Source organism: Onychomys torridus, chromosome 20 (assembly GCF_903995425.1).
Source record: "Onychomys torridus chromosome 20, mOncTor1.1, whole genome shotgun sequence".
Taxonomy (NCBI): Eukaryota; Metazoa; Chordata; class Mammalia; order Rodentia; family Cricetidae; genus Onychomys; species Onychomys torridus.
This window is the reverse complement of record NC_050462.1, coordinates 15656896-15679548: the sequence shown is the minus strand read 5'-3', so window position 1 is coordinate 15679548 and position 22653 is coordinate 15656896. Positions and strand designations below refer to the sequence as shown.

General features: G+C 46.4%; 1 protein-coding gene across 1 annotated transcript in view; it reads left to right on the top strand.

Annotated features, from left to right (window-relative positions):
* The first annotated feature begins 1656 nt into the window (after positions 1–1656).
* Positions 1657–22653, top strand: part of Cradd (CASP2 and RIPK1 domain containing adaptor with death domain) — a 148168-nt gene continuing 127171 nt past the window's right edge. Inside the window, exons 1-2 of the mRNA XM_036170195.1 lie at positions 1657–1931; positions 2334–2899. Of these exons, the coding sequence (XP_036026088.1) occupies positions 2602–2899 (298 nt within the window). The 5' untranslated portion in view covers positions 1657–1931; positions 2334–2601. The remainder of the gene's footprint in view (positions 1932–2333; positions 2900–22653) is intronic.

The following is a 22653-nucleotide window of genomic DNA, read 5'->3' as shown; positions in this document are numbered from 1 at the left end:
CTTTCTCTCCAAGAAGGCAGGAATTCTCAGCTATTTGTAATCATTCAAAATCTCTGTTACTTATTTGGATGAAGACAGCAACTGTTGTTAACAAGTATCCACCTCTATTTTTTTTTTTTTTTTTTTTTTTTAAGGACAACAATTCTAGAATGAAAGATAATGAGGAATCCTCTGTGTAACTCAAGAATAACAAGATTAGGAGGTGACAATGGGGTGATTCACTAGAAATATTTTGGCTGCCACTAGAAGAAGATTCCATTCTATGTGATTGTATGGTGTACTGGAAAGAGCATGAAATCAGAGGACTTGGTTACGATTTAGGTTTTACTCTGTACTGGTTGTGAGATTTAAATGATGCAATTGACTTTCCTGATTCTGCCAAGTACAGCTAATTGAAATGCTGAAACAATTCCTACCACTTATGTAAAAACACTGCCCCTAAGAGTCTGCACAGGAACAGTGGAGGCCGTTAGCACTGTAAACTGCACACATAATTGGAAGGCTAAGAGGGAGATTTAGAACTGTTCACCAATTTGTTTTCATGTATTTCATCTTGAATTGGGGTGTTGCTAAGGTATTCCTTTCCTATTGTCAAAAATTTTTAGCAAGCCAGGTGTGATGGTGCACACCTTTAATCCCAGCACTCAAGAGGTAGAAGCTCTCTGAGTTTGAGACCAGTCAGGTCTACAGAGAGATTTCCAGGACAGCCAAGGCTACACAGAGAATCCCTGTCTTGAAAAACAAAACAAAACAAACAAACAAACAAACAAACAAAAAGCAGGAGACATGGCTCAGCTGTTTAGAGCACACACTGCTCTTGAAGAACACCTGAGTTTGGTTCCTAGCCCCCACATCAGGTAGTTCAAACTTCCTGTAACTCCAGGTACAGGGGATCTCATACCCTTTTCTGGCTCTGTAGAGATCTATATTCATGCACGCTTTTACACACACACCATACACACGTAACATAATAATAGTGATAATAATAATAATAATAACAGTTACATCCTTTTGTCATCCAATTAATTTAAAAATGAATTGATGAATTTATCGATCACTTCATGTTATAAAATTAATTTGTGCAAGTGTGTGATTTTTACTCGGAATTGAACTCAGAGCTTAGCTGCTAGAGTAACTTCTGTTCTGCCTATTATGTGTAAGCCTGTCATGGAGATTTTGTGTTAAGATTCAACAATTCATTTACTCTTTCACTTAGCTAACCCCTGAGATCATTTAAACTTTTTTTTTTTTTTTTTTAAATTTTTATTTTTTTAAAGTCTAGGAGAGATTGTCTCTTTTACCCACAGCAACCATGGCGGAGAAAGCGTCAACCTGACCTTTTGCGCCCTCAACAAAGATGGCTACCACACTTCTTCCCTTGCCCTCCACAAAGATGGCTACGATACTTCCTGTCCAGGGCTTTTGCCTGCAACAAAGATGGTGTTTATGGAACAGGTTCCCTGACAGTCTGGATTCCGGTTGTAGTCTTTTTTTTTTTTTTTAAAGGTACGTGGTCGCAGACGTAAGTAACCGGAATCCATCTTCTCTCGAAACCCCCGCGCCGTGGCGACGTGGCCCCTGCGCGGCTCTCTGGGCTCCCTCCGCTCTGCTCTCCGAGCTAGGCTGGGGTTCGGGGGGCGGTGCCGGGGGAGGGGGGCGGTTTCCCCCGTGAGGATCATCCCCGGGGTGCTGGTCCCCGATCTTCGCTGGCGGCTCCTCCCGCGTGTGGCACTGCAGCGGGTTTCAGCTGCACCGACAGGGAGGCTTTCCAAGTGGAAACACGCTGCGCAGTGTGGACACCCGCCTCCCTGCCTCCTCCCGGCTTGGCAGAGGCTGGGGCGGGTGTCTGAAGCCTTCCCTCTCCTCCCGGTTCCTTCACTGCCACCACACCGCCAACCCCACCGCACACTAGCCACCCGCGCTCATTAAAGGTCCCGTACTGTACTGAGACCCAGGTTCTGAATTCTTGGAAGGCATTCCTTCCTGTGACTGTGTTTATAAGGCTTATTGTAAAAGGCACACACACATACTTACTTTCTTGAGGGTGCTGGTCCTGTGGAGGGAGGCCTTTATCTGTAAGAAAGATCCCTAAACCCACTCTTACCTCTGGATTGTCCCCCACCTTCAGTCTCCCCCCCCCCTCGATTGCTGGTCAGGGTCTATAAATGTCCCATTTTGGCAGTTACTGCAGTGTGGGTGCTGGACTGAATGATGAATATTAAATTAAAATCCACTCTTCTCCAGCATGCTAAAATTAAACGCTGTTCTATAATTCCCAGGGATTGCATTTTAAGTAAGGTCTCAGGTTCTGTCGTCTCTCTCTTACTGAACAGGGAATTGAAATGGGACCCCAAGATGTGAAAAGCAGAGATAGAGACGGATTCCTAATTACTGTTCTTCACGATGCTGGGAAGTGTTTGCCATGAACTGGATTCGGCTTAGCAGCCACATAGGAAACACTGTGACTTGGCACTCTGCTAAGATGGGAAGATCTGAGTGACCTGGAGGCGCTTATTAATGATGTTGCAGCAACATTATCTTTAAGGGGTCCACCAGCGTTCCTGCAACCTGAGTGCAGATTTTGTTTCTTTCCAGGGAGAAATGGATGCCAGAGACAAGCAAGTGCTCCGCTCCCTGCGTCTGGAGTTGGGCGCAGAGGTACTGGTGGAGGGGCTGGTTCTTCAGTACCTCTACCAGGAAGGGGTTTTGACGGAAAACCATGTTCAAGAAATCAAAGCTCAAACCACAGGCCTCAGGAAAACAATGCTGCTGCTGGATATCCTGCCTTCCAGGGGCCCTAAAGCATTCGATACCTTCCTTGATTCCCTCCAGGAATTTCCCTGGGTAAGAGAGAAGCTGGAGAAGGCCAGAGAGGAAGCCCCAACTGAGCTGCCTACAGGTAGGCCTCAAAGAGATCACTTCAACACAGCTCCGGGATTGTTGCAACTGTGCCCTTTGGATCGACAGTCTGGTGTTTTAGGGGGCCAGGGGTCAATGGCTCATGAACATGGGCAAGGAATTTGGACTGAGAGGGCATGGCATTGGAAGGGCAGAATGGGGAGGTGGTGTTAGGAGACTCCAGAGAGGAGAGGAAGGTGAACCCTGAGACTGAGAGGTTAAGGAGGGGGGAGCTCAGAGGTCAGTTTAGATATGCTTCCAGGGAAACCTGCAAGGCCCTTGGGAGGCATGTTCTCCTCGGAGAGCCAGGTCACTTTCCCTTTGGCAACAGGAGCCATTTGGAAAGTGCAGATGGGAAAGCGGGCTTTGGCCTACTGATAACTGATTTGTGGGGTGCCAAGCTGCCAGCTGAAGAAGGTCAGACCATGGGAGACAGCCTCTAGGAAGGCGTGCCCTACACCTGTCCCTTCAGCCAGCCTATGAGACTCAGGGGATTATTCTGAAGCCTGCTTTAGTTGTGGTTTTTTTTTTTTTTTTTTTTTTTTGTACAACTTCAGCTTTGTTCAGATACCTGGGGCATTTTCTTGTGCAAGGGCAGTAATTTGGGGGAGAATCTCATTTTGCCTTTCAAGAAGAATTAGAAGCTGTGGTTTGGAAAGAAATAGTGCTGTGTGCCTGCCTGGTCTGTGAGAGGAAGGAACTGTGTGTACAAAGGCAGAGACAGGTGGATCTCTGTGACTCCGAGCCAGCCTGGTTTACAGAGAGAATTCCAGGATAGATAGGGCTACATAGTTAAAATAAATAAAATACTAGTTAAAAAAACCCAAATGCTACCAGCAAAACACTTTTATTATTTTTTTGCACCACATGTCTCATATTTTGAATAGTTTTGAGACCACATGTACTAAGTAATCACAATTAATACTCTTTTCATTAATGACATATATTTGAATATCTGACCAGTATGGGCTATTCAGTTAATTTAGAAAGACCTGGTAAACATTTAGTGGAAAATCTAAAAATATCTTTATTCCTAGCTTGTCCAAATTATGTGTCTTTTTTCTTTTTTGGTTTTTCAAGACAGGGTTTCTCTGTGTAGCTTTGTGCCTTTCCTGGATCTCGCTCTGTAGACCAGGCTGGCCTCGAACTCACAGAGATCCGCCTGCCTCTGCCTCCCGAGTGCTGGGATTAAAGGCGTGCGCCACCACTGCCCGGCTTACATGTCTTTTTGAAACAATGAAAATACTGGCTTTTGAGGATCTCTAGAATTTTCAGCTTGGTTTGGCCTTAGAAAATTACATATTCTGTGTGTCTGAACAAAACCAGGTTAAAATATCCCAGACATTCCTACCACCTTATTAAAGCAGAATATATATCATAGAGCCGGGGAGGCGTCAAAAATGGTTTGTGCTTTTCTGGTATTCACTTAGAGCAGTGGTTCTCAACCTTTCTAACGCTGAGACCCTTTAATACAGTTCCTCATGTTGTGGTGACCCCCAACCATACCTTAATTCTTTCGTCGCTACTTCATAATTCCAATTTCACTACTGTTATGAACCATAATGTAAATATCTGGCACACAGGAGATCCAATATGTGACCTCCAAGGGGGTCACAACCCACAGGTTGAGAACCACCAGCTTAGACGGTCTTCCTGACTGCGTAGTTGGAAATGACAGTATAAAAGCAAACTCCTTCACTCTGAAAACGTTTTGTTTAATTATGTGATTACTTTGGGGTTCTACAAAGAGTTTGGTCATGAATCGTCCTAGAAATGGGACCCTCACTTTCCCCTCTTCAGATTTATTCAGAGAGCAAGAGAGAATTAAGATATTGTCAACAAATTATAAAAGTGAGTGAGAAGCTGAGGGGAAAATACTTCTGAAGTTTATTTATTTTCTGTGTGTGAGTGTTTTGCCTGCATATGTGGATGGGGTGAGGATTGGCATCAGAGCTGATCCGTCTTCTAAGTCAACGTCTCTGGAAAGAAGGCAAACAGAGCCTGAGGCCTCTTTCCTGGGACCTCAGGGTTTCTCTAACCTGGCCTCAGAACAGCAGGAATAGGCTTTGCAATGGCTTACCTTATTTCTGTAAAGGCACCTTGGCTTTCGAGAGCTAGATTCAAGGGAGATAGGGTGTTCGTGAGGTGTGCACGCAGTTGCCTTTCCTTACTTTTTGCTCAAGTTGGTTGTGGTTATTCATAGCGTGGGTTTGGTGCCCTGCCCTCGGGAAGCCTTGAGAAGATGTGGTGAGGAGTGGTTTTCTCTTAGCCGGGCGGTTAATGCTCCCTCCAGAATGAACTAACTTTATTTTCACTGCATTTTTCGGCCTTGTTCCTCTGGCAGAGTCTTGGCTTTTCCCTTCCTTGTGTATTTAATTTCTGTGTTTCATTTCTACATTTTGAGCTGTGTCAGACGTGTGTGTGTGTGTGTGTGTGTGTGTGTGATTTTAGTTATTTGCCTTTGTATATATGCTGAATGTAAGTTTTTAGAGCCAAATTGAGTTGTATCTCATTCTCTGCACTTCCAACTTCCACTCCTCAGCAAATCCTCAAACATAAGAGAAGAACAGTCTACCCGAAATCTTCTGATTATGTCTCTGAATTTCCTCAGGTCTCCCAATCTCTATTTTAAAAAACAAAGTGTAAAAGTCCAAGATGAAAGAGCATAATTGGTTTGTGTTTCCTCACCCCCACAAGGACTCTTACCTTTTCAAAGAATTCTGCCGATAAAATGACTTAATCCAACTTGGCACAGCGGAAGGAATGCTTCTCAGCCCGTCGCTGCGGCCAAGGTCACACACTAGACATTAGATCACCTGGAAGTCCTCTCTGGACTCTTGCTGGGTCACTTTAGGAGACAGGACAGCTCTGGGTGTGGTGAAGGCAGCCTGTGCCTGGTGGCCTGGCGTCTCCGCCTGGTGGGCCTGTCTGCGCCTCTGCAGCTCTCTCTAGCACCTGAGCTGATCTGGCTTGGGACAGGAGCTGTTTCTGAAGCCATGGCCTCACTATCTGATGGGACTTAGTGTCAGCATGGTGGCGTGGCTGCTGGGCCACAGGACTCTCTGTTCTGTCTTGTTTGCCCTAGCCTGGCCGCGGGACTGCATCTGTGCCATGGTTCTCTCTTAAACAGTCTACCTGGTAGCCCTGCCTTTCCCTTCAGCTTCCCTCTTGCTTGGGCTTTGTTTTTCTCTCCCTCATCAACCAGATTCCTGAGTTGTGAATTCTAGCCACAAGCAAGAGTGAACCGTCGTTCTGCCTCCTGCCCATGTCCTCAGCCTGGTTCAGTGGCAGCTCTGAGGCTAGCCCTTGTTCTAACCTTGCCTGACCTCCAGTGGGTCATCCCAATGGACAGTATGTCCTGGATTGCCTGGCTGTCCTCACTGGTGCAGTATCCCAGGCTGGCTTGCCCATCTCCCCTCTGCCCAGAGGCTGTAGGCCCAGCCTGTCCCTGGTGAGCTGGCCTTGAGTGACCCTGCTGAGCTACGTCAGCTGCTCTCCTGTGAGGTGCATTCTGGCTCTGAGGTATACGCTTGTGTGTGTTTGAGCTTACTAAGCTCTCATGGCAGATCTATTACACACTGCCATAGATTTGTTTGATTTCTGACTTGGGATTCATGCTGTGCACCAAAGCCTGCCCCAGGTGTTAAGTGTGGTGCCGATCTCAGTTTGTCCAGCCCAGGCTCTGTATCCAGGCAGTGAGATTGTTCTGTCTGGTAACCCCAGCATGATTATTATATACTTCCTGCAGACTGATTACCACGGGTCTGACATGAAGGGCCTCCAGATAACAGAAGGCTGTTCTCCTCTCATTCTTTCAAATGTGTAGTGAGTGTTGATCACATGTTAGACATTAATGCTGGGGCTAGAACACTAAACAAAACAGTGGACGTGGACACAGCTCACCGTGTTCTCCTGGAGGAGGATCAAGGGTGTGGGCAGATAGTTAGCTAATGAAATTACTGTTGCGTGTGTGTGCGTGTGTGTGTGTGTGTGTGTGTGTGTGTGTGTGTGTGTGTGTGGTGGGGCAGTCAGGGAAAACCTCAGCTAGCCTCTCTGAGGTGCCCACCTCACGTCTGGGACAGTGTAGATGGAGTGCAGCTAGGCGAGAGACTTCCCTCACACCAATAAATGGCATGGTGTACCAGCGCAGGCTCAGCTATTACCTGTTGTGTACAAGACTTTATATGGTTCTTAAGATGTGTTTAGATAATTTGGGACATGGGATGAACTCTTGCACGAAATAGAATTCTAATGGTGTTTAGTTGTGTCTGCTGCGCCCCGCCCCCAACACACACACACACACACACACACACACACACACACACACACACACGGTGTTTTCCTGCTTGCAAAGGGTTAGCAGCAGCATGGGAAGATGCAGTGCCAGTGTTGTGTGGTTTGGAAGAGGAAGGATCTGTGTAACTCATGGGGCAGACACTGTACACAAGTAGCTTATGGCTTAGATGTTGTCATAGGCTCGTTAGATTTCTACCTTGGGATACTTCTCATAAGTTCCTCCAATGATGCCAAACGTGCTGTGTTGAAGTATATGTTGTTTTCCCAGTCCGTTCTCTCTGGGCATTTGATGATGACTGGCCAGTGTATGCCAGGGGGAGGTGGCCGGAACTGCTTAAGTTTCTTGGTTCCCATTATGAAGTTTGTAATTTTTTATCTAAATACTGTGTTTCCTATTGTGATGCTCAGCAAGATGCAGCCAGACCCTGGTATTTGGAAGCTGGGAGAAGGGACCCGCCCATCATTTTCTTTCTCTCTGTGAAAACAGAGGCCTGGGAGATTAAGTCGGCTTGCTCATCATCACACAGCTAGTTGATGTAATTTATTGCCGAGACTGGAATCCTAGCCTACCAGCTCTTGATTTAAGGCTTTTCCTGCTTCACAATTCTGGCTCCCCACTGGGTTTGAGATGGAGCTGTCTTATGCCGTGGTGTTAATAACCGAAAGAGGCTTTTAAACATTTGTACTAATGTATTATTATTATTATTATTATTATTATTATTATTATTATTTTATTTTTACGTTAAGAGTAAAACCTTCAAGATCTGTAAGTGTAGTGGGTTGAGAGTGTCTTCAAATATTTTATTTTTCATTAATGCTGGTTTGGATCATCTACACGGGAGTCCTACACTTCAGGGCTGTGTCCTATCAGAGGCTTTCCCTAGCTTCTGCAGGGCTGATGAGTAAAAGCCGGAGACTTTTATGAGCATTTATGGGACTGATGAAATAATGCATCTGCTGGCAGCTAATTGCCACACTCTTTCTAGGAATGGCAGACCATGTGACAGGTTCTGCCCCAGCAGGGAGGACTCCGTTTCATTCTAAAATGCATTTAATGCTCTTTTCTGCTGAGAAGGTCTGACTGAATCTTTTTCTTCCCTCCCATGGCTACATGGACGGTTTGGCTGCCTCAGTCACCTGGCCGCCTTTGGTTGATTAACCCTGGCTCTGTGTTGGAATTACCTGAGGGACTTTAAAGAGAGTTCTGATGCCCAGGCCCTGCTCCTGCCCCAGGCCAACCCATTACAGAGTTTCCAGAAGCAGAATCCAGGCGGTGACATTAGACACGTGCCCATTGACATGCATACAGACAGGCCCAGTACAAATGGCCTACCAGGTTATTTTAAAGCAGAGAGACCCTTGAGATCTGGCCAGCTGGTTAGGTAGGTGGCTCCCTTTCTTACACAAATGTGGGTGCCCCAGAACTATGAACGGCATGAGAACTGTTCTTATTTTCAGTGGGGAGACATGGCCAGGTAGTAGGGACGGATACACAGAAGGACATTAGTTCCCAGATGCTTTCATTCCTCGAATCTCTTGAACATTTGCTGAAGGACTTCCTAGAATATCAGACCCCAGGCAGGTGTGACTCCACTGCCGACATTAAAATGTTGGGGATATACAGGCTAGAGGCACAGAAGAACAAAATTGGAGGGATTTCGCATTAGCTGTAGAAGTTGAATTTGGGGCATATTTTTAATTGTTTATTCACTTTGTTTGGTTCTTGCAATACCACGTCCCCATTGTGTTCTGTAGATCAAGCTCTCACTAGTTGGAGACAGAACCTGCTAGCCAGGAATGCTAGCCGCTGCTCTCAGGTACACAGTGAGCCAAAAGAGGCTTGAAGGTGGACAAGAGGAGGTAGTAGTCACAGGGAGAGTGGACCTGGCTCACCCTGTCCACCTCTTGGGAGGCAGGCTGTGTGCCTCTGATCTTTTTTGTCATTAAAAATGAGTTTGGGGGCTGGAGAGATGGCTCAGGGCTTCAAGAGTATTTGCTGCTCTTCTAGAAGGCCTGAGTTTGTTCCCAGCACCCATGTCTGGTGGCTCACAACCACTAGTAACTCCAGCGTCAGAGGACCCAACACTCTCTTGTGGCCTTCATGGCTACACACACACACACACACACACACACACGCACACACACACACACACGCACACACACACACACACACACACACACACACACACACACACTTAGAAATAAAATAAAAATCTAAAAACAACGTGATTCAGGGAGCTGGGACTGTAGCTCAGTTGGCAGAGTGCCCATGCAGGAAGTCGTGAGTTTGATCCTCAGTGTTACATAAACTGGGTGAAGTGGGGAGTGCCTATGATTCCAGTACTGGAGAGGCAAAGGAGGCAGAAGGGCCAGAAGTTAAAGGTCATCTTCAGCTACATAGCAAGTTCTAGGCCTGAGCTATATGGAGACCTTTATAACGTAGATGAGACAATGTAACTACAGGGATGTTTAATAACTCACTTAAGGTCACACAGGTCTGTGGAGCCAAAATTTAAAGCTTGGATGCTTCGACTTCCAAGGCTGCTGAGTTATGCTCTATTAAAACACCTTATCAAAGTACACTTTTCCCTTCTCCTAATCCAGATGGCCCAAGTGTTCCAGCACCCTCTATCTTGCTCATTCTTTGCTCTCACTAGACACAGGCCGCCTCGGGCTTTTCAGAAAATCTTTTTCCTTCCTGTTGTCGTGGGGTTCACTCACTCCCGACAGCTCCCCTTTCCTAATCTCATTTAGTCCTTTGCGGAGGAGTTTGGGGTCTGAAGCAAGGCCATATGGGGGCCAAGGAACAAAACCTCACCGTTTCTCTACTGTCTTGAGAGTCCAAACAGACTAAAGCTCGGCTGTGATTAAGGGGACAGTGTGGTGGCTCCGTTGATACGGGGATCAAGTCCCACTTTGCAGCTCTTAAATCATGCTAGCTGCGGCCGCTGGGACCAGGACCACCCTATGCCGCTGGTGCGGCTCGGGCTTCAGCAGCTGCCTAGCAAGGTAGCATTTTTAAGTCTTTCTAAGTGTGGTCCAGACTTGCAGGCTGCTGTTACAGCCAGCTGCAGGAATGTTTGCCTTACCTAAAATTAATAGGCAGCTGTGTTTATACTTGTTTCTCGGCTCGGCCAGTAAGAGGCAAAGATGTATATGATTCTTTGGAGCACCCCCCCATGTCCCCACCCCCACCCCAAAACCTTTTTTTTTTTTTTAAATGTGATTTTCCAAATAGAAAACCTGAATTAAAAAGGGAGTGTGACTTCTTGATGTTTTGGGGGCAGGTTTTAGTACTAGTTTTTATTTTGCTGATGATATGAAAGATTTACCCCTTTGTAGGAAGTGCCAGGCTGACAGTTCCTGGCAATGTCCAGGTTCTGTTTATACTCAGCACCAGGCAGAGACGGTGGCAACATGGTTACCAAAATAGCATTGCTGAGATATCTGAAGTGGTTGAGAGGACTCAGGAATAAACAAACCCCGGCCCTCAGCATTCTCTCATTCAGTCATCAGCACAGACTGCGGCTGAGACCAAGTAAACGTGTGGGGTGTTTTCCCACCCAGTAAGCAAGCAGTGCTGTGTGTGGCAGCGGACAGCACTTGGATGCCCGCTGATTCAGCCCTCAGCCTGAAGCTAGCATGGGATCCCACAGTCCAGGTCTCAGTCCCCGAGACTGTCTCTCACTTCCAAGGCCAGCCACAAGTTCAGTCAGCCCTTCAGCCGAAAGGTGGAATCCCATGACTGTTCCCTCATGTTCAGTTAGTTGTCCTCAGCTCCTCACAGAATGGAGAGAAGCTCTTTTACCGGTTTATTATAGAGCATGTGACGAAGGATGCAGATGAAGAGATGCACAGGGCATGGGATGGGAGGAGAGACATGGAGCTCCTGAGTCTTTTCCATGTGTATCACATCTGGCACCTCCGATTCTAACCTTTAGCTGTCTGGAAGCTCTCTAAGCCCTGCCCCTGGGAAGTTTTAGTGGGTTTCATTACACTGACGTGGCTGATTAGATCACTGGACAATTTAAACTTCGGGTGCTCTCTGCTCCCTCGAGGTACGGGAGTTGAACACTCATTGTCCCAGCACTTGGGAGATAGAGGCAGGAGGAGCAGACTGGGCCTGTAAGTCTCAACTCCCCACTCCTGTCTTGGAGTTTGAATGACTGTCCCCATCCTGAAACCATCCTGGCCATCTGTCAGCTTAGTAGCATGGGAAAAGACGATCGCTTCGAAGATCACCCAAATCCGGAAGTTGTATGCCAGGCCGTGGGACAATGACCAGATACTGCGTATTTTGTCGTATCTTAACAGCAAACAAGAGGCCTATGGATTTGAAGCCTGAGTCTAAGTCCTTAAGAGCATGTCTCAGTTCTGCCAAGTCTGACGAGATTGTTGCCAGCAGCAGCATGTGAAGCTTGTCTGCTGGGACTTGTCCTGCTGCTGCCTCGACTGTAGAGGTTTAGAGCTAGAGAGGATCTTAGAGGCCTCCTTTTTTTTTTTTTTTTTCCAGTCAGGGTTTCTCTGTGTAGCTTTGCGCCTTTCCTGGAATTCTCTCAGTAGGCCAGGCTGGCCTCAAACTCACAAAGATCTGCCTGCCTCTGCTTCCCGAGTGCTAGGATTAAAGGCGTGTGCCACCACCGCCTGGCTGAGGCCTCCTTTTTATAGACCCAGTGTGCCTGCTTTGGGACGCAGACTGTGGGCCAGGCCTGGGTCATAGTGCTTCTGGTAGGCATGTGGAGTGGGGAGGGTCATCCAGAGGGAAAGCCGATGGGCACAAAGCAGGCTTGTCCTCAGCTCCTCCTGGATTTAGCAGTCTTGTTTGCAGGGGCCTGGCAAGAAATGACAGACAGCCCTTTAAATGAGGAAGATGTTACATTTTCATAGCAGGGACCAAGTTAAAGGACTAATGTGGTGGAGTAAACACCGGAGAGTCATGTTTGGAGTATGAGAAAGCCTCCCTGAGCCTTTTAAAAATCAGAATACATTGGCGGGGAATTGAAAATACTTCACATTAGAAAGGGAATTGGGTTTTGGTACTGGTCTACAGGACCGCAGCCACAGGCACTCCATCAGTTGGGTATGTAAAATCAATCACTTTATGTTCCTAGAGGCCTTGAGTTAGGTACCATTAACAGAGGTTGAATCTAGATAAATTGTTCAAGCTCACATGATGTGGCATTGAGCTGCTGAATTCTGAGCAGACCATTCTTTTTTAGTCACCAGGCAATCTTATCTTTATTGCTGATGTCACTTCCTGCCTCTAATTAAGGCACCTTCAATTTCCTGAGCTGGGCTAATATGACTTATTTTCTGACTCTGGTCTCTCATGTAGCATTTTTATCATTGATATATCAGAGTTTTTGCTTTTTGTTTTATTTTAACAGTTTACCAGATAAGAGTTTTTTAAAAAACAATTTTATTTTTATTTTTCGATTATGTGTATATGTATGTGTGTGTGTGTGTGTGTGTGTGTGTGTGTGTGTGTGTGTAGCGAGTTTGTGCATGTGAGTGCAGTTCTCGCAGAGGCCAGAAGAGGGCATCGGATCCCCCTGGAGTTGGAGTTACAAGAGATTGTGAGCCACCCGACTGGGATGCTGAGAACCTGACCTGGGTCCTCTGCAAGAGTGGTAGTGTTTTTAACTGCTGAGCCATCTATCTCCTCAGCCCCAAATAAGAGGTATAAAAAAAAAAAAGATGAAAGAGTTCTAAGAAGTGAAATGGAAGAAAGATTTTTGAATGTGATAAGACATGAATTTTTTTGTTCAGGTTTTTTTTTATCTTTATTTTATTAATGTGTGTACATGCCCATGTATGCAGTTGTGCACATCACAACAGCTTGTGGAGGTCAGAGGACAGCTTTCAGGAGACTTGATTTGGGGGACTGAACTCATCATCTGGCTTCCATGGCAACTGCTTTTACCCACTAAGACATCTAGGCTGGTCCTACTAGCTTACTTTGAAAGCTTGTCTTTTCCTTTTTCGTCTGTTTATATTCTGACTCAGTCACATGCAGGGGGCAGCGTCGGCGTCGGCATCGGCATCATCAGCATCAGCATCAGCATCCCCGCTACCACCACCATCAGAGGCAGCGGCGGCAGCACCCTGTAGTGTTACCATCCTCACACAGGCTTGAGGACTGGCCCTAAGAACTGGCCATTGTCAGAGCCCTCAGCCTGAGGTCTGAGACCCTGGCTCTGAAAACTTGACGGCTCTCTGGAACTCCTGTCTGTCTCCTCGCACCCCGTTATCCTTCCGTGGTCCTGGCTCTCCGCACCCCATTTTCACTGCTTCTCTTGCCTCGCGGCTCTGGCTCCTCTCAAGCTCTTGAGCTGCTGCCACCAGACCTGCCAGGCAGTCAGTCCCCTGCCTCACTGCTCTCACAGCTTGACTGTTTGACTGGACTGTGCATCTGGCTGTCCCTGCCACTTTCTGTCTCGCTGTCTCTTTTGTGTGAACAGCTCAGTGGAGAAAAGACCATCAGAGAGGCCTTTTTCGTGAGACTTATTATTGCAACACCAGGGAGGCAGCTCAAGAGTGTCCCTCAGTCCACTCTCGACTGAGCCTCAGCAGCCTGCTCATCCAGCCGGAGAAGGGGAGTTTGGACCAGTCAGACATAGCCTTGCCCCCTCAGCACCCGTCAGAGTCAGCAGGCTTGTGTTTTGTGACAGCCATGGCCTTGTCTTAGAGCGTAAACCACAGCCGCCCCTCTGCTGGAGCCCCAGGGGACATGCCACCCTTCTGACCGTGGTGGGACCTGCTCTGGGGTCACAGAGTTCAGGGAGGCTTGCAGTAGCCCAGTTCTCCAGGAGCTGGCATAGTCGGTCATATTCTCTGTCTCAAGATGTCTGGGGAACTTGGGAAATTTATTGTGCAGAATTCTTTTTTAAAGAGTAATTGTGCCAGGCAGCGGTGGCGCACGCCTTCAGTCCCAGCACTGGAGAAGCAGAGCCAGGCGGATCTCTGTGAGTTCGAGGCCAGCCTGGGCTACGGAGTGAGTTCCAGGACAGGCACCAAAGCTACACAGAGAAACCCTGTCTTGGGGGAAAAAAAAAGAAAAAAGAAAAAGAAAACAAAAAAAGAATATTTGTTTCAAAGTTTTTCAAAGTTTTGTACATATATACACACATATTGTGCATACATAGATACACATTGTGCATATGTATACACACGTGTGTATATCTATCTATATCTATCTCTCCATGTATATCTTAACCATACATATTCACTCTTCAGTCCCTCCTTCCGATTCTTCCTGTTCCCCACAAATTCCTGTCCACTTTTAATTTTTTTTTTTTTTTTTTAACAGTATAATGTGTTGAGTCTGTTCACCGAGGCATGGGTAGGCTGCTTGCCAGGGGCAACCCCTCAGAATTGTGAAGAATTTTTAACTAGGAAGTTAGTTCTGATTAGCTAGTACAGGAGTGAAAGAGATCTCCGGGGAGGGGGGAATACCACTAGAAGAGGCCCCTCCCCCTTTTCTGGGAGTGCAGGACACAGTGTCTTAAGAGGCTTCAGATGCTGAGGTTGGCTCCCCACAATTGATGGCTGCTGGTGGGTGTGTGGGAGGGAAGGACTCAGTTCTACTTAAGGGGCAGGCCACTGAGGGTTCGACCATGCTCCAGTGAGTGTGTAGATAACACAAATTAGACTTTTTAAAAAAATATTAATTTTTTTGGGGGGAGGTTACAAGAGAGTGGGGGCAGACATGGAAGGATTAGGGGTTGAGAGTGATCAGGGTGCATGATGTGAAATTCCCAAAGAATTAAAAAAAAAAAAAAAAAAAGAGCTTATAAGAAGCCCTTCCTCCACCCCCTGGCCCCTGACTCCTCCCTCCCCCCACCCTCTGAGCCCGAAGAATCAGGTCCCATTAGAAATGAAGTGACTGCCACCTGAAGTGATTTGTAGGAGTGGGCCTCCTCGTAGGGTATGTGGATGGACCAGAGAGCAGTCTGAGATAGAGTAGTAAAGAGGCCACCTAGAAAGCAAACACTATGGGGCTCTCAAAGGCTACCAGCAGGACATCTTAGCCAATCAAAGCATCCCAAACTCAGAAAAAAAGGACCCACCTTTGCCAAAGCCTTTGGTCACCCTTCAGCGCCTTCTAAGGCTGAACTCGTATTATATGGCCCAGCCGAGCCGTGGTGTCTCTGGGATCCAGCTCAGCACCACAGCAGAGAATGCAGAGCTGAGAAGTGATGCTGGATTTCCAAGGCTGTTGTGAGCAAAGAGTTTCTGAATATCTACTCTGACTGGTTATTCTGCCAAGGCTCAGAAACGGTGGTTTTTGTTTTTATTTTTTCATGTCTGTGCAACTAGACTACAGTGTACTTTAAGGCAGAGATCATCTTTACATATTAAAAGCCCAAACTTGGAAACCATATCGTAGTACTAGTTGTATATTAGGTGCCTTGTGTTTACAGGACGAACAGGAGAATTGCTATAAAAACTGAGCCATACTTTCAGACAGTTCAAGCTGTAACTAGTACAAGACAGGAGCAAACACGTGTAATATAGTTGTAGTCTGGTGACGAGTTTCCTCTCTGCTACTGGGAAAACCACCCCGACAAGAGTGACTTAGGGAGAAATGGTTTATTGTGTCTCACTGCTCCAGAGGGACACAGCCCCTCACGGTGGGGAAGACACAGCTGTGGGCACATGTGAGTGCCTGTCCCTCTGCATCGGCGGTCTAGAAGCAGAGAGAAACAGAGGACAGGAAGTGGGGCCTGGGCTGTAACATCTCAAAGCTTACCCTCTTCAGTGGCACATTTCCGCCATCAAGGCTCTACCTCCTAAAGAGCCCCCAGTCCCCCCAGTGCCTTGTGAAGACGTGGCAAGGACCTCACCAGACACAAGAGTGCCAGCGTCTTGCTCTAGGACTTCTAGTACCCAGACCTGAGAAATAACTTTCTCTTTGTTTGTGAGTTACCAGCCTGTGGTGTTTTGTTACAGCAGTACAAATACAAAGTATGTTACTCTGGTTTACATAGTAGTTATATACAATTTTTAATTCTATTACATTTAAACTATGTTTAACTATGTATAACTATGGTTTGTAATAAACTAGGAATAAAGTATAATATGAAAATTTTGAGCTTTTTTTAAAAAAAAATCTATTTTTTAAAAATCCCAGCTGTAGTCTTCCATCTTTTCTTTTCTTTCTTTCTTTCTTTCTTTTTAAATTTTAATCTCCTGGGTTCATGGCTAAGACATTAAAAGACAAATGAAGAAATTCTATAACTTAAAATAAGTTACTTATTTATTTATTTTTGGTGCGTGTGTTGTGGTGTATAATGTGTGGTGCCCCCCCCCCCCCACACACATATGGCATAGGATATACGGAGGCTCCCTCTATCAGCTGTCCACCTTATTTATTATTCTTTTAAACGTAATTTATTTTTATTTGTGTGAGTGTTTTGCTTATATATATATAAATGTATATCAGCGTACCACATACATGCGTGGCTAGTGCCCACAGAGGCTAGCAGAGGGCATCGGATCCCCTGGGGCTAGAGTCACAGACAGCTGTGAGCCACCATGTGGGTGCCGGGAATTGAACCTGGGTCCTCTGGAAAAGCAGCTGGTGCTTTTAGCAGCTGAGCCATGGCTCCAGCCTCCAGACTTAATATAAGGTTTGTGGCATGGATGCCTTTATAAAGGAAGCAGTTCAACTTCCGTGTGATTATTTAGGGTTGATGAAATATGGACAGTTGTTGAGAAACAGTGTAATCTAACGGTAGTACACTGGAGAATTTACCAGGCCTGCACATTCACGTTCTCCTCTGTGACCATGGCTTCAGAGGTGGAAGCCTCTGGTTTTCTTTGCTATAGGCAGGGACTTCTCACAGGAGGGTCTTACAGTCTGCTTCAGGAAAGGGGCAGGGAAGGCTGTGGTGAGTAGCCTGCGTCTGCTGCTCCCCCAGACTGCATGATTTGGAATAGAGTGCCCTTGCACTGTCATTGGGGCTCTGCTCACTCACTCCAGCCGTCTCCAGAAAAACCCTGTTGACTTGCCGCTAAGGCTGAAACTTGGCATTTCTTGCAAGATGCTGAACAAAAAAGGAAAATGTTCAATAATGTATGTGTGAGTATATTATACTTTTTTAAGAGTCCTGAGTCAACTTGATAGAGTCCTTTCGAGTTATTACTGAGACCCTGTTGCATTTTCCGTTAGCAGAGGCTGAGGGTGGGATGGTGGACTTAAATGGCCTTCCCCAAGCGCCTCTTAAGGAACTGGGCACAGTATTTCCACGAGGCAGTTTAAATATTTTTTGTTTGTTTATCTTTTGGTGAGTATTCTATTTCAAAGTCTTTCACTAGATGATTATATAACCTGATTTTTTTTTAGCGTCTTCTATTCATGCGTTCCGATATTAAGTTCTGAAATCTTTTCTTTGTTTTCTACAAACAGTTAGATTATAGGTGAATCTGATTTTGCCCGTGGTGTATTAAAAGTGTTCTGCAGATAGGCTGGATCTGTGGGCGTGTGGTCTTCTGGATAGTTGGCTTTTTCCTTCCCTGTGCTTGGTGAGGCATTCCTCGTGACTTTTTCATTTAATTGTAGAGTGCATTTCAAAGGGATTGTTAAAAGCTTGGGTAGAACAATCATATCATCACCCCTTATTAGCTGGTTCAACAGCCTGCATGAGTGTAGGGAGCAGAAGACACAATCCGTAAGTAGAAAAATCACAGGACAGCCAGCTCCCACCTCCTCCAGTCAGTCAGCCTTTGTCGAGGGTCTACTGTGTGCTGGGAATTCAGTCAGTCCAGAAATTAGCCACGTGTAATCCCTGACTGATCCAGCCTATCAGGTCCTCCGGGATGGTGAGCTAACACAGACTCAATGCTTCGCATGGAGTCAGGCATGTCAGGAGCTGTCATTAGATGTTGTGATTGTCTTTAGATGGGGCTGAAGGACTGAGCTGCCCAAATTCAGCAGGACTGCATGTACGGGAGGGAGATGGCGGGGTGGGGGGAGGGGGGGGGGCGGGGTGTTTGGGGATGAAGGAGAGATACCGACATCCGTTTCCAGAGTACCTGCCGTGGCCTAACCCCACTTGGTGCCTTGTGTTCTCGAGGATGAGACGGATACTATAATTTCTACTTTTCAGATGCGGAAGCTGAGACCCTGCCCAGGCCATACAACATTTCACTCTGTACAGAGTTGCTGGTTGGGTCAAAGAAGGATAAAGTCTTATTTCTGACTTCTATCTGTTGGGTTAGTGCTTTTTTCTGCCTCCAAATTTAAACACTTCACTATAAAAGCGACACCTCCTGCTCCTTTCCAGTAGCAGGTAAGATTAGCTAAAAGGATATGTGAATGAAATTTTAAAATCCATAGTGCTACGTTAATGGAGGTAGTATTGTCTTTCATTTTATTTTATGTGGATGGATGCTTTACCTGCATATGTGTCTGTGTACTGTCGGCATGTGGTACCATGAGGCCAGAAGAGGGTGTTGGATTCCCATGGGATTGGAGTTACAGATAGTTGTGAGCTGCCATGTGGGCGTTGGGAATTGAACCCAGGTCCTCTGGAAGAGTAGCCAATGCTTTAACCACTGAGCCATCTCTCCAGCCCCTGGAGGTGATATTTTCAGTGTGGTCTCATACTCAGTCCATAATCAATAAGTACCACATTTTTCTCTTGCCTTACCTCTGCCTTTTATCTTTTCTGATTCAGAAGCACCTAGAGAAGCTAGACATGGTGATCCATGCCTGTTGTTCCAGCCTTGGAAGGCTGAGGCAGGAGGATTGCAAGTTCAAGGCAGCAAGACCCCTTTTCAAACAAAGAAACAGTAGAGCAGTGGTTCTCAACCTGTGGGTCACAACCCCTTTGGGAGGCTTGAATGACCCTTTAACAGGGGCCGCCTAGGACTATCAGAAAAAAACAGATATTTCCTTTGTGATTCATAACTAGCTAAACTACAGTTATGGAGTAGCAATGAAAATAGTTTTATGGCTGGGGTCACCACAGCATGAGGAACTGTGTTAAAGGGTCACAGCATCAGGAAGGTTGAGAATCTGATTAGGGCTACAGTAGAGGGAGCAGCCCTCCACGCTCCGTAGACTCCTCCTCCTCTTCTTCTTCTTTGTCTTCGTCTTCTCCTCCTCCTTCTCCTTCTTCTTTTTTCAATTGTCTGGATGTTGTCAGATCCTTCCCCTCTTTTCAAGCTCCGAAGATGGATCCTGTTTTTTGGTTTTCATATTTTTTTCTTCCATGTAAACACAGGGAGTTGTTGCTTACACTTTGCTGTTTGACTTCTGATCCTTGTAGAAATGATTTGTGAAGTCATGGGCATTTTCCAGGTGACCCTTTGCTGTGTTTGACAGAGCCACTGTCCTTCATTATTGCCTCTGCTTCCTCCCAGCTCCATGGTCTTCTAGGGTCACTGTCATGTGGTTTGCTGTTGATTTGCATGTCATGTCCCCTAATGGACAGCCACATGCTTACGTGCTGGGAGTTAGGGTTTCCATGGAGGAATTTTTGGGAGACACAATTCATTGCACGGCACTGTTTGTGCAATGGAGAACCCAAACTAGGGGGGCTGGAGAGAAGGCTGCTCTTCCAGAGGTCCTGAGTTCAGTTCCCAGCACTCACATGGTGGCTCACAACCACCTGTAATGAGATCTGGTGCCCTCTTCTGGCATGCCGGCAGAACACTGTATACATGATAAATAAATAAATCTTTAAAAACAAAACAAACCCAAACTATAGGGCTGGCAGTGTTCATTGCCACCCTTGGAGAACTGTAGGCATGCAACTCAACCCCATGAGGACTATCTAGTGTGTTCTCTGTGACAGCAGAGGAATGTGCTTGAAGATTTGGGAGTTCCCACATGTGGGAAGAGTGTTCCGGGCTTTTCTGTTAGCGTTCTTGCTGTTGGATTTTGTTCTTACTTTGGACTAGTTACCCCTTTCTCTGTGCCTACTTCCCTGTCTAATGGAAATGTCTGTCCTGTGCTGCCCCACCATTACAGTTAGGGAGCAGATAACTTCTCCGATCTCTCAGGCTCAAGGCACAAGAGAGTTTGCCCTAGGGATGAATCTTGTCTGGAGTCCCACTGTGTCTGATTCAGATGACACTCTGGACTCGGACTTCTTTTAAAATTTTTATTTTATGTGCATTCGTGTTTTGCCATGGGTTTTTGGGTCCCCTGGAACTGACGTTACAGACAGTTTTGAGCTGCTGTGGGGGTGCTGGGAACTGAACTCAGGTCCTCTGGAAGAGTAGTCAGTGATCCTAACCACTGAGCCATCTCTCCAGCCCTTGGGCGTGGACTTTGAATTGGTGCTGGAAGGAACCAACATTGTGGAATGAATGTGTTTTGGATACTGTCCCGACCCCTAGACTATGGTTTGAATGTCTTGGAAACTGAATCTCTAAGTTCATATGTGAGGTCTTTGAAGTAGTTGGGATTAGATGAGGCCAGGGAAGCAGGCTCCCACGATGTCACCGATGGTCTTCTAAGATGAGGAACAGCAGACCTAAGCTAGCCAGTTTGCTGTATCTCACAAGTTAATACCTTTTGTCAGGTCAAAAGTAAGAAGGTCCTCACTGTTGGGAATCTCCACCTTGAGCCCCATTCCAAACCCTGCCCAGATGTTTGGTTGGGAACCTGGTCACACTCCCCCCATTCCAAACTCGGCCCTCAGAAAACCCCCCAAGTGGTGGCTCCTCCCCTAGAGCTCCTCAAGACTGTGCCTACAGAGAATTTAAGGTCCGGTTCATAAACCTGTCACATGATTTCTCTCCTGCTTCCTTTCCCCCAGAGTCATCCAGGAGTTGCTTTGGTTGGATTAAACTCGGTCTCATTACTATGGCCTGATCTGGCTTACTGCACTACGGAGGATTTTGAAAATATTTATCACTCACCAGAAACCAGATGGATGCTGGGACTGTGCTCTTATGCTCCCCAGACTCTAGAACCACAGCCATACAAACTGATGTTCCTCACATGCTATCTGGTCTCATAGTTATTAGCTTTACTGTCAACTTGATATGCTGAGTGGCCCTGAGAAGAAGTCTCACTTGAGAGGTTTCCCAGATCAGATTGGCCTGTGGGTATGTCTGTGGGGACTGTCTCAGTAGTTAATTGCTGTAGAAGGACCCAGCAGCATACTGTGTTCGGCCCTGCTCCCTGGGCAGGTGGTCCTGGGCCATACAGAAAGGCTAGCGAAACATGAGCCAGCGAGGAAGCCAGCAAGTGACATCCTCCATGGATTCTGCTTCAAGTTCCCGGTTGAGTTCCTGCTCTGACTTCTCTTGCTCTGATGGGCTGTGACCAGGAAGTGCAAGCCAGATAAACTCTTTCTCCCCCAAAGCTGCTTTTTGTTGAGGTGTTCTATCACACAACAGGAGAATCAGGACTACCTTTGGCCCTAGCTGTTCTGTGACAGCTACAGACCTATTATTGTTTATACTTTATCTTAGTCTTCCCTGGGACCTGACCTTCAGTGACGATGGCTCTTGGGCACCTTTGAGTTCTTGCTGTACAATGTTTGCTGAATGCCATCCATTAGCTGTTCATTTCCCCAGACTTCAGGCAGTTTGTTCTGGTCACTGGCCAGATCATTTCTAACTTGTCTGGTTACAAATGCATTTTATTGTTGCTAATGATAGCAAGTATTATAACAAATTCCACTTGGGAATATGCTCCTTATCCTTTCTTTCTTTCTTTCTTTCTTTCTTTCTTTCTTTCTTTCTTTCTCTCTCTCTCTCTCTCTCTCTCTCTCTCTCTCTCTCTCTCTCTCTCTCTCTTTCTTTCTTTCTTTCTTTCTTTCTTTCTTGACTGGAATTTCCAGTCTTGCGTATCCTGGTTAAAAACAGGAATGGGCCTCTGCTTAGAACCCTTGGGGCCTAGCTCTGTCCATGGCCAAATCTTTTTTTTTTTTTTTTAAAATAAGGGAAATTCTAAGAGTGAGAGTTTGAAGATTTCAGGATTGGTTCCCACTGAACTGATTTCCCCAGGGTCACTGCGCACGTGAACAGGATGAAAACCATCTCTCCCATGTCCACATGGCCCGGCAGGTTTTTAGCATCAGAGTAGTTTTTTCTGGCTGAACAAAATAATTTTTTTGTACATGGTAGCTTTGGCTTTGGTAAGGGTCTGTGCAGGTTAGTTTTCCTCAGTTCAACACAGACTACAGCTAAGAGGTGGAAGTAGAGGGGAGGGAACCCCAGCTGAGGGATTGCCTCCCACAGATTGACCTGTGGGCATGTCCGTGGGGGCATTTCTAGATTAGTGGTTGGTGTGGGAGGGCCTCAACCACTGTGGTTGGTGCCACCCCCAGGTCCTGGGTTGTATAAGAAAGCAAGCTGAGCAAGCCATAAGCTGCACTCCTCCATGGTCTCTGCTTCATTTCCTGCCTTCAGGTTACTGCCCTGCTTGAGTTCCTGTCCATGAACACTGATGTGGAAATGTAAGCCAGACAAATCCTCCCCACCTGGTGGCTGATT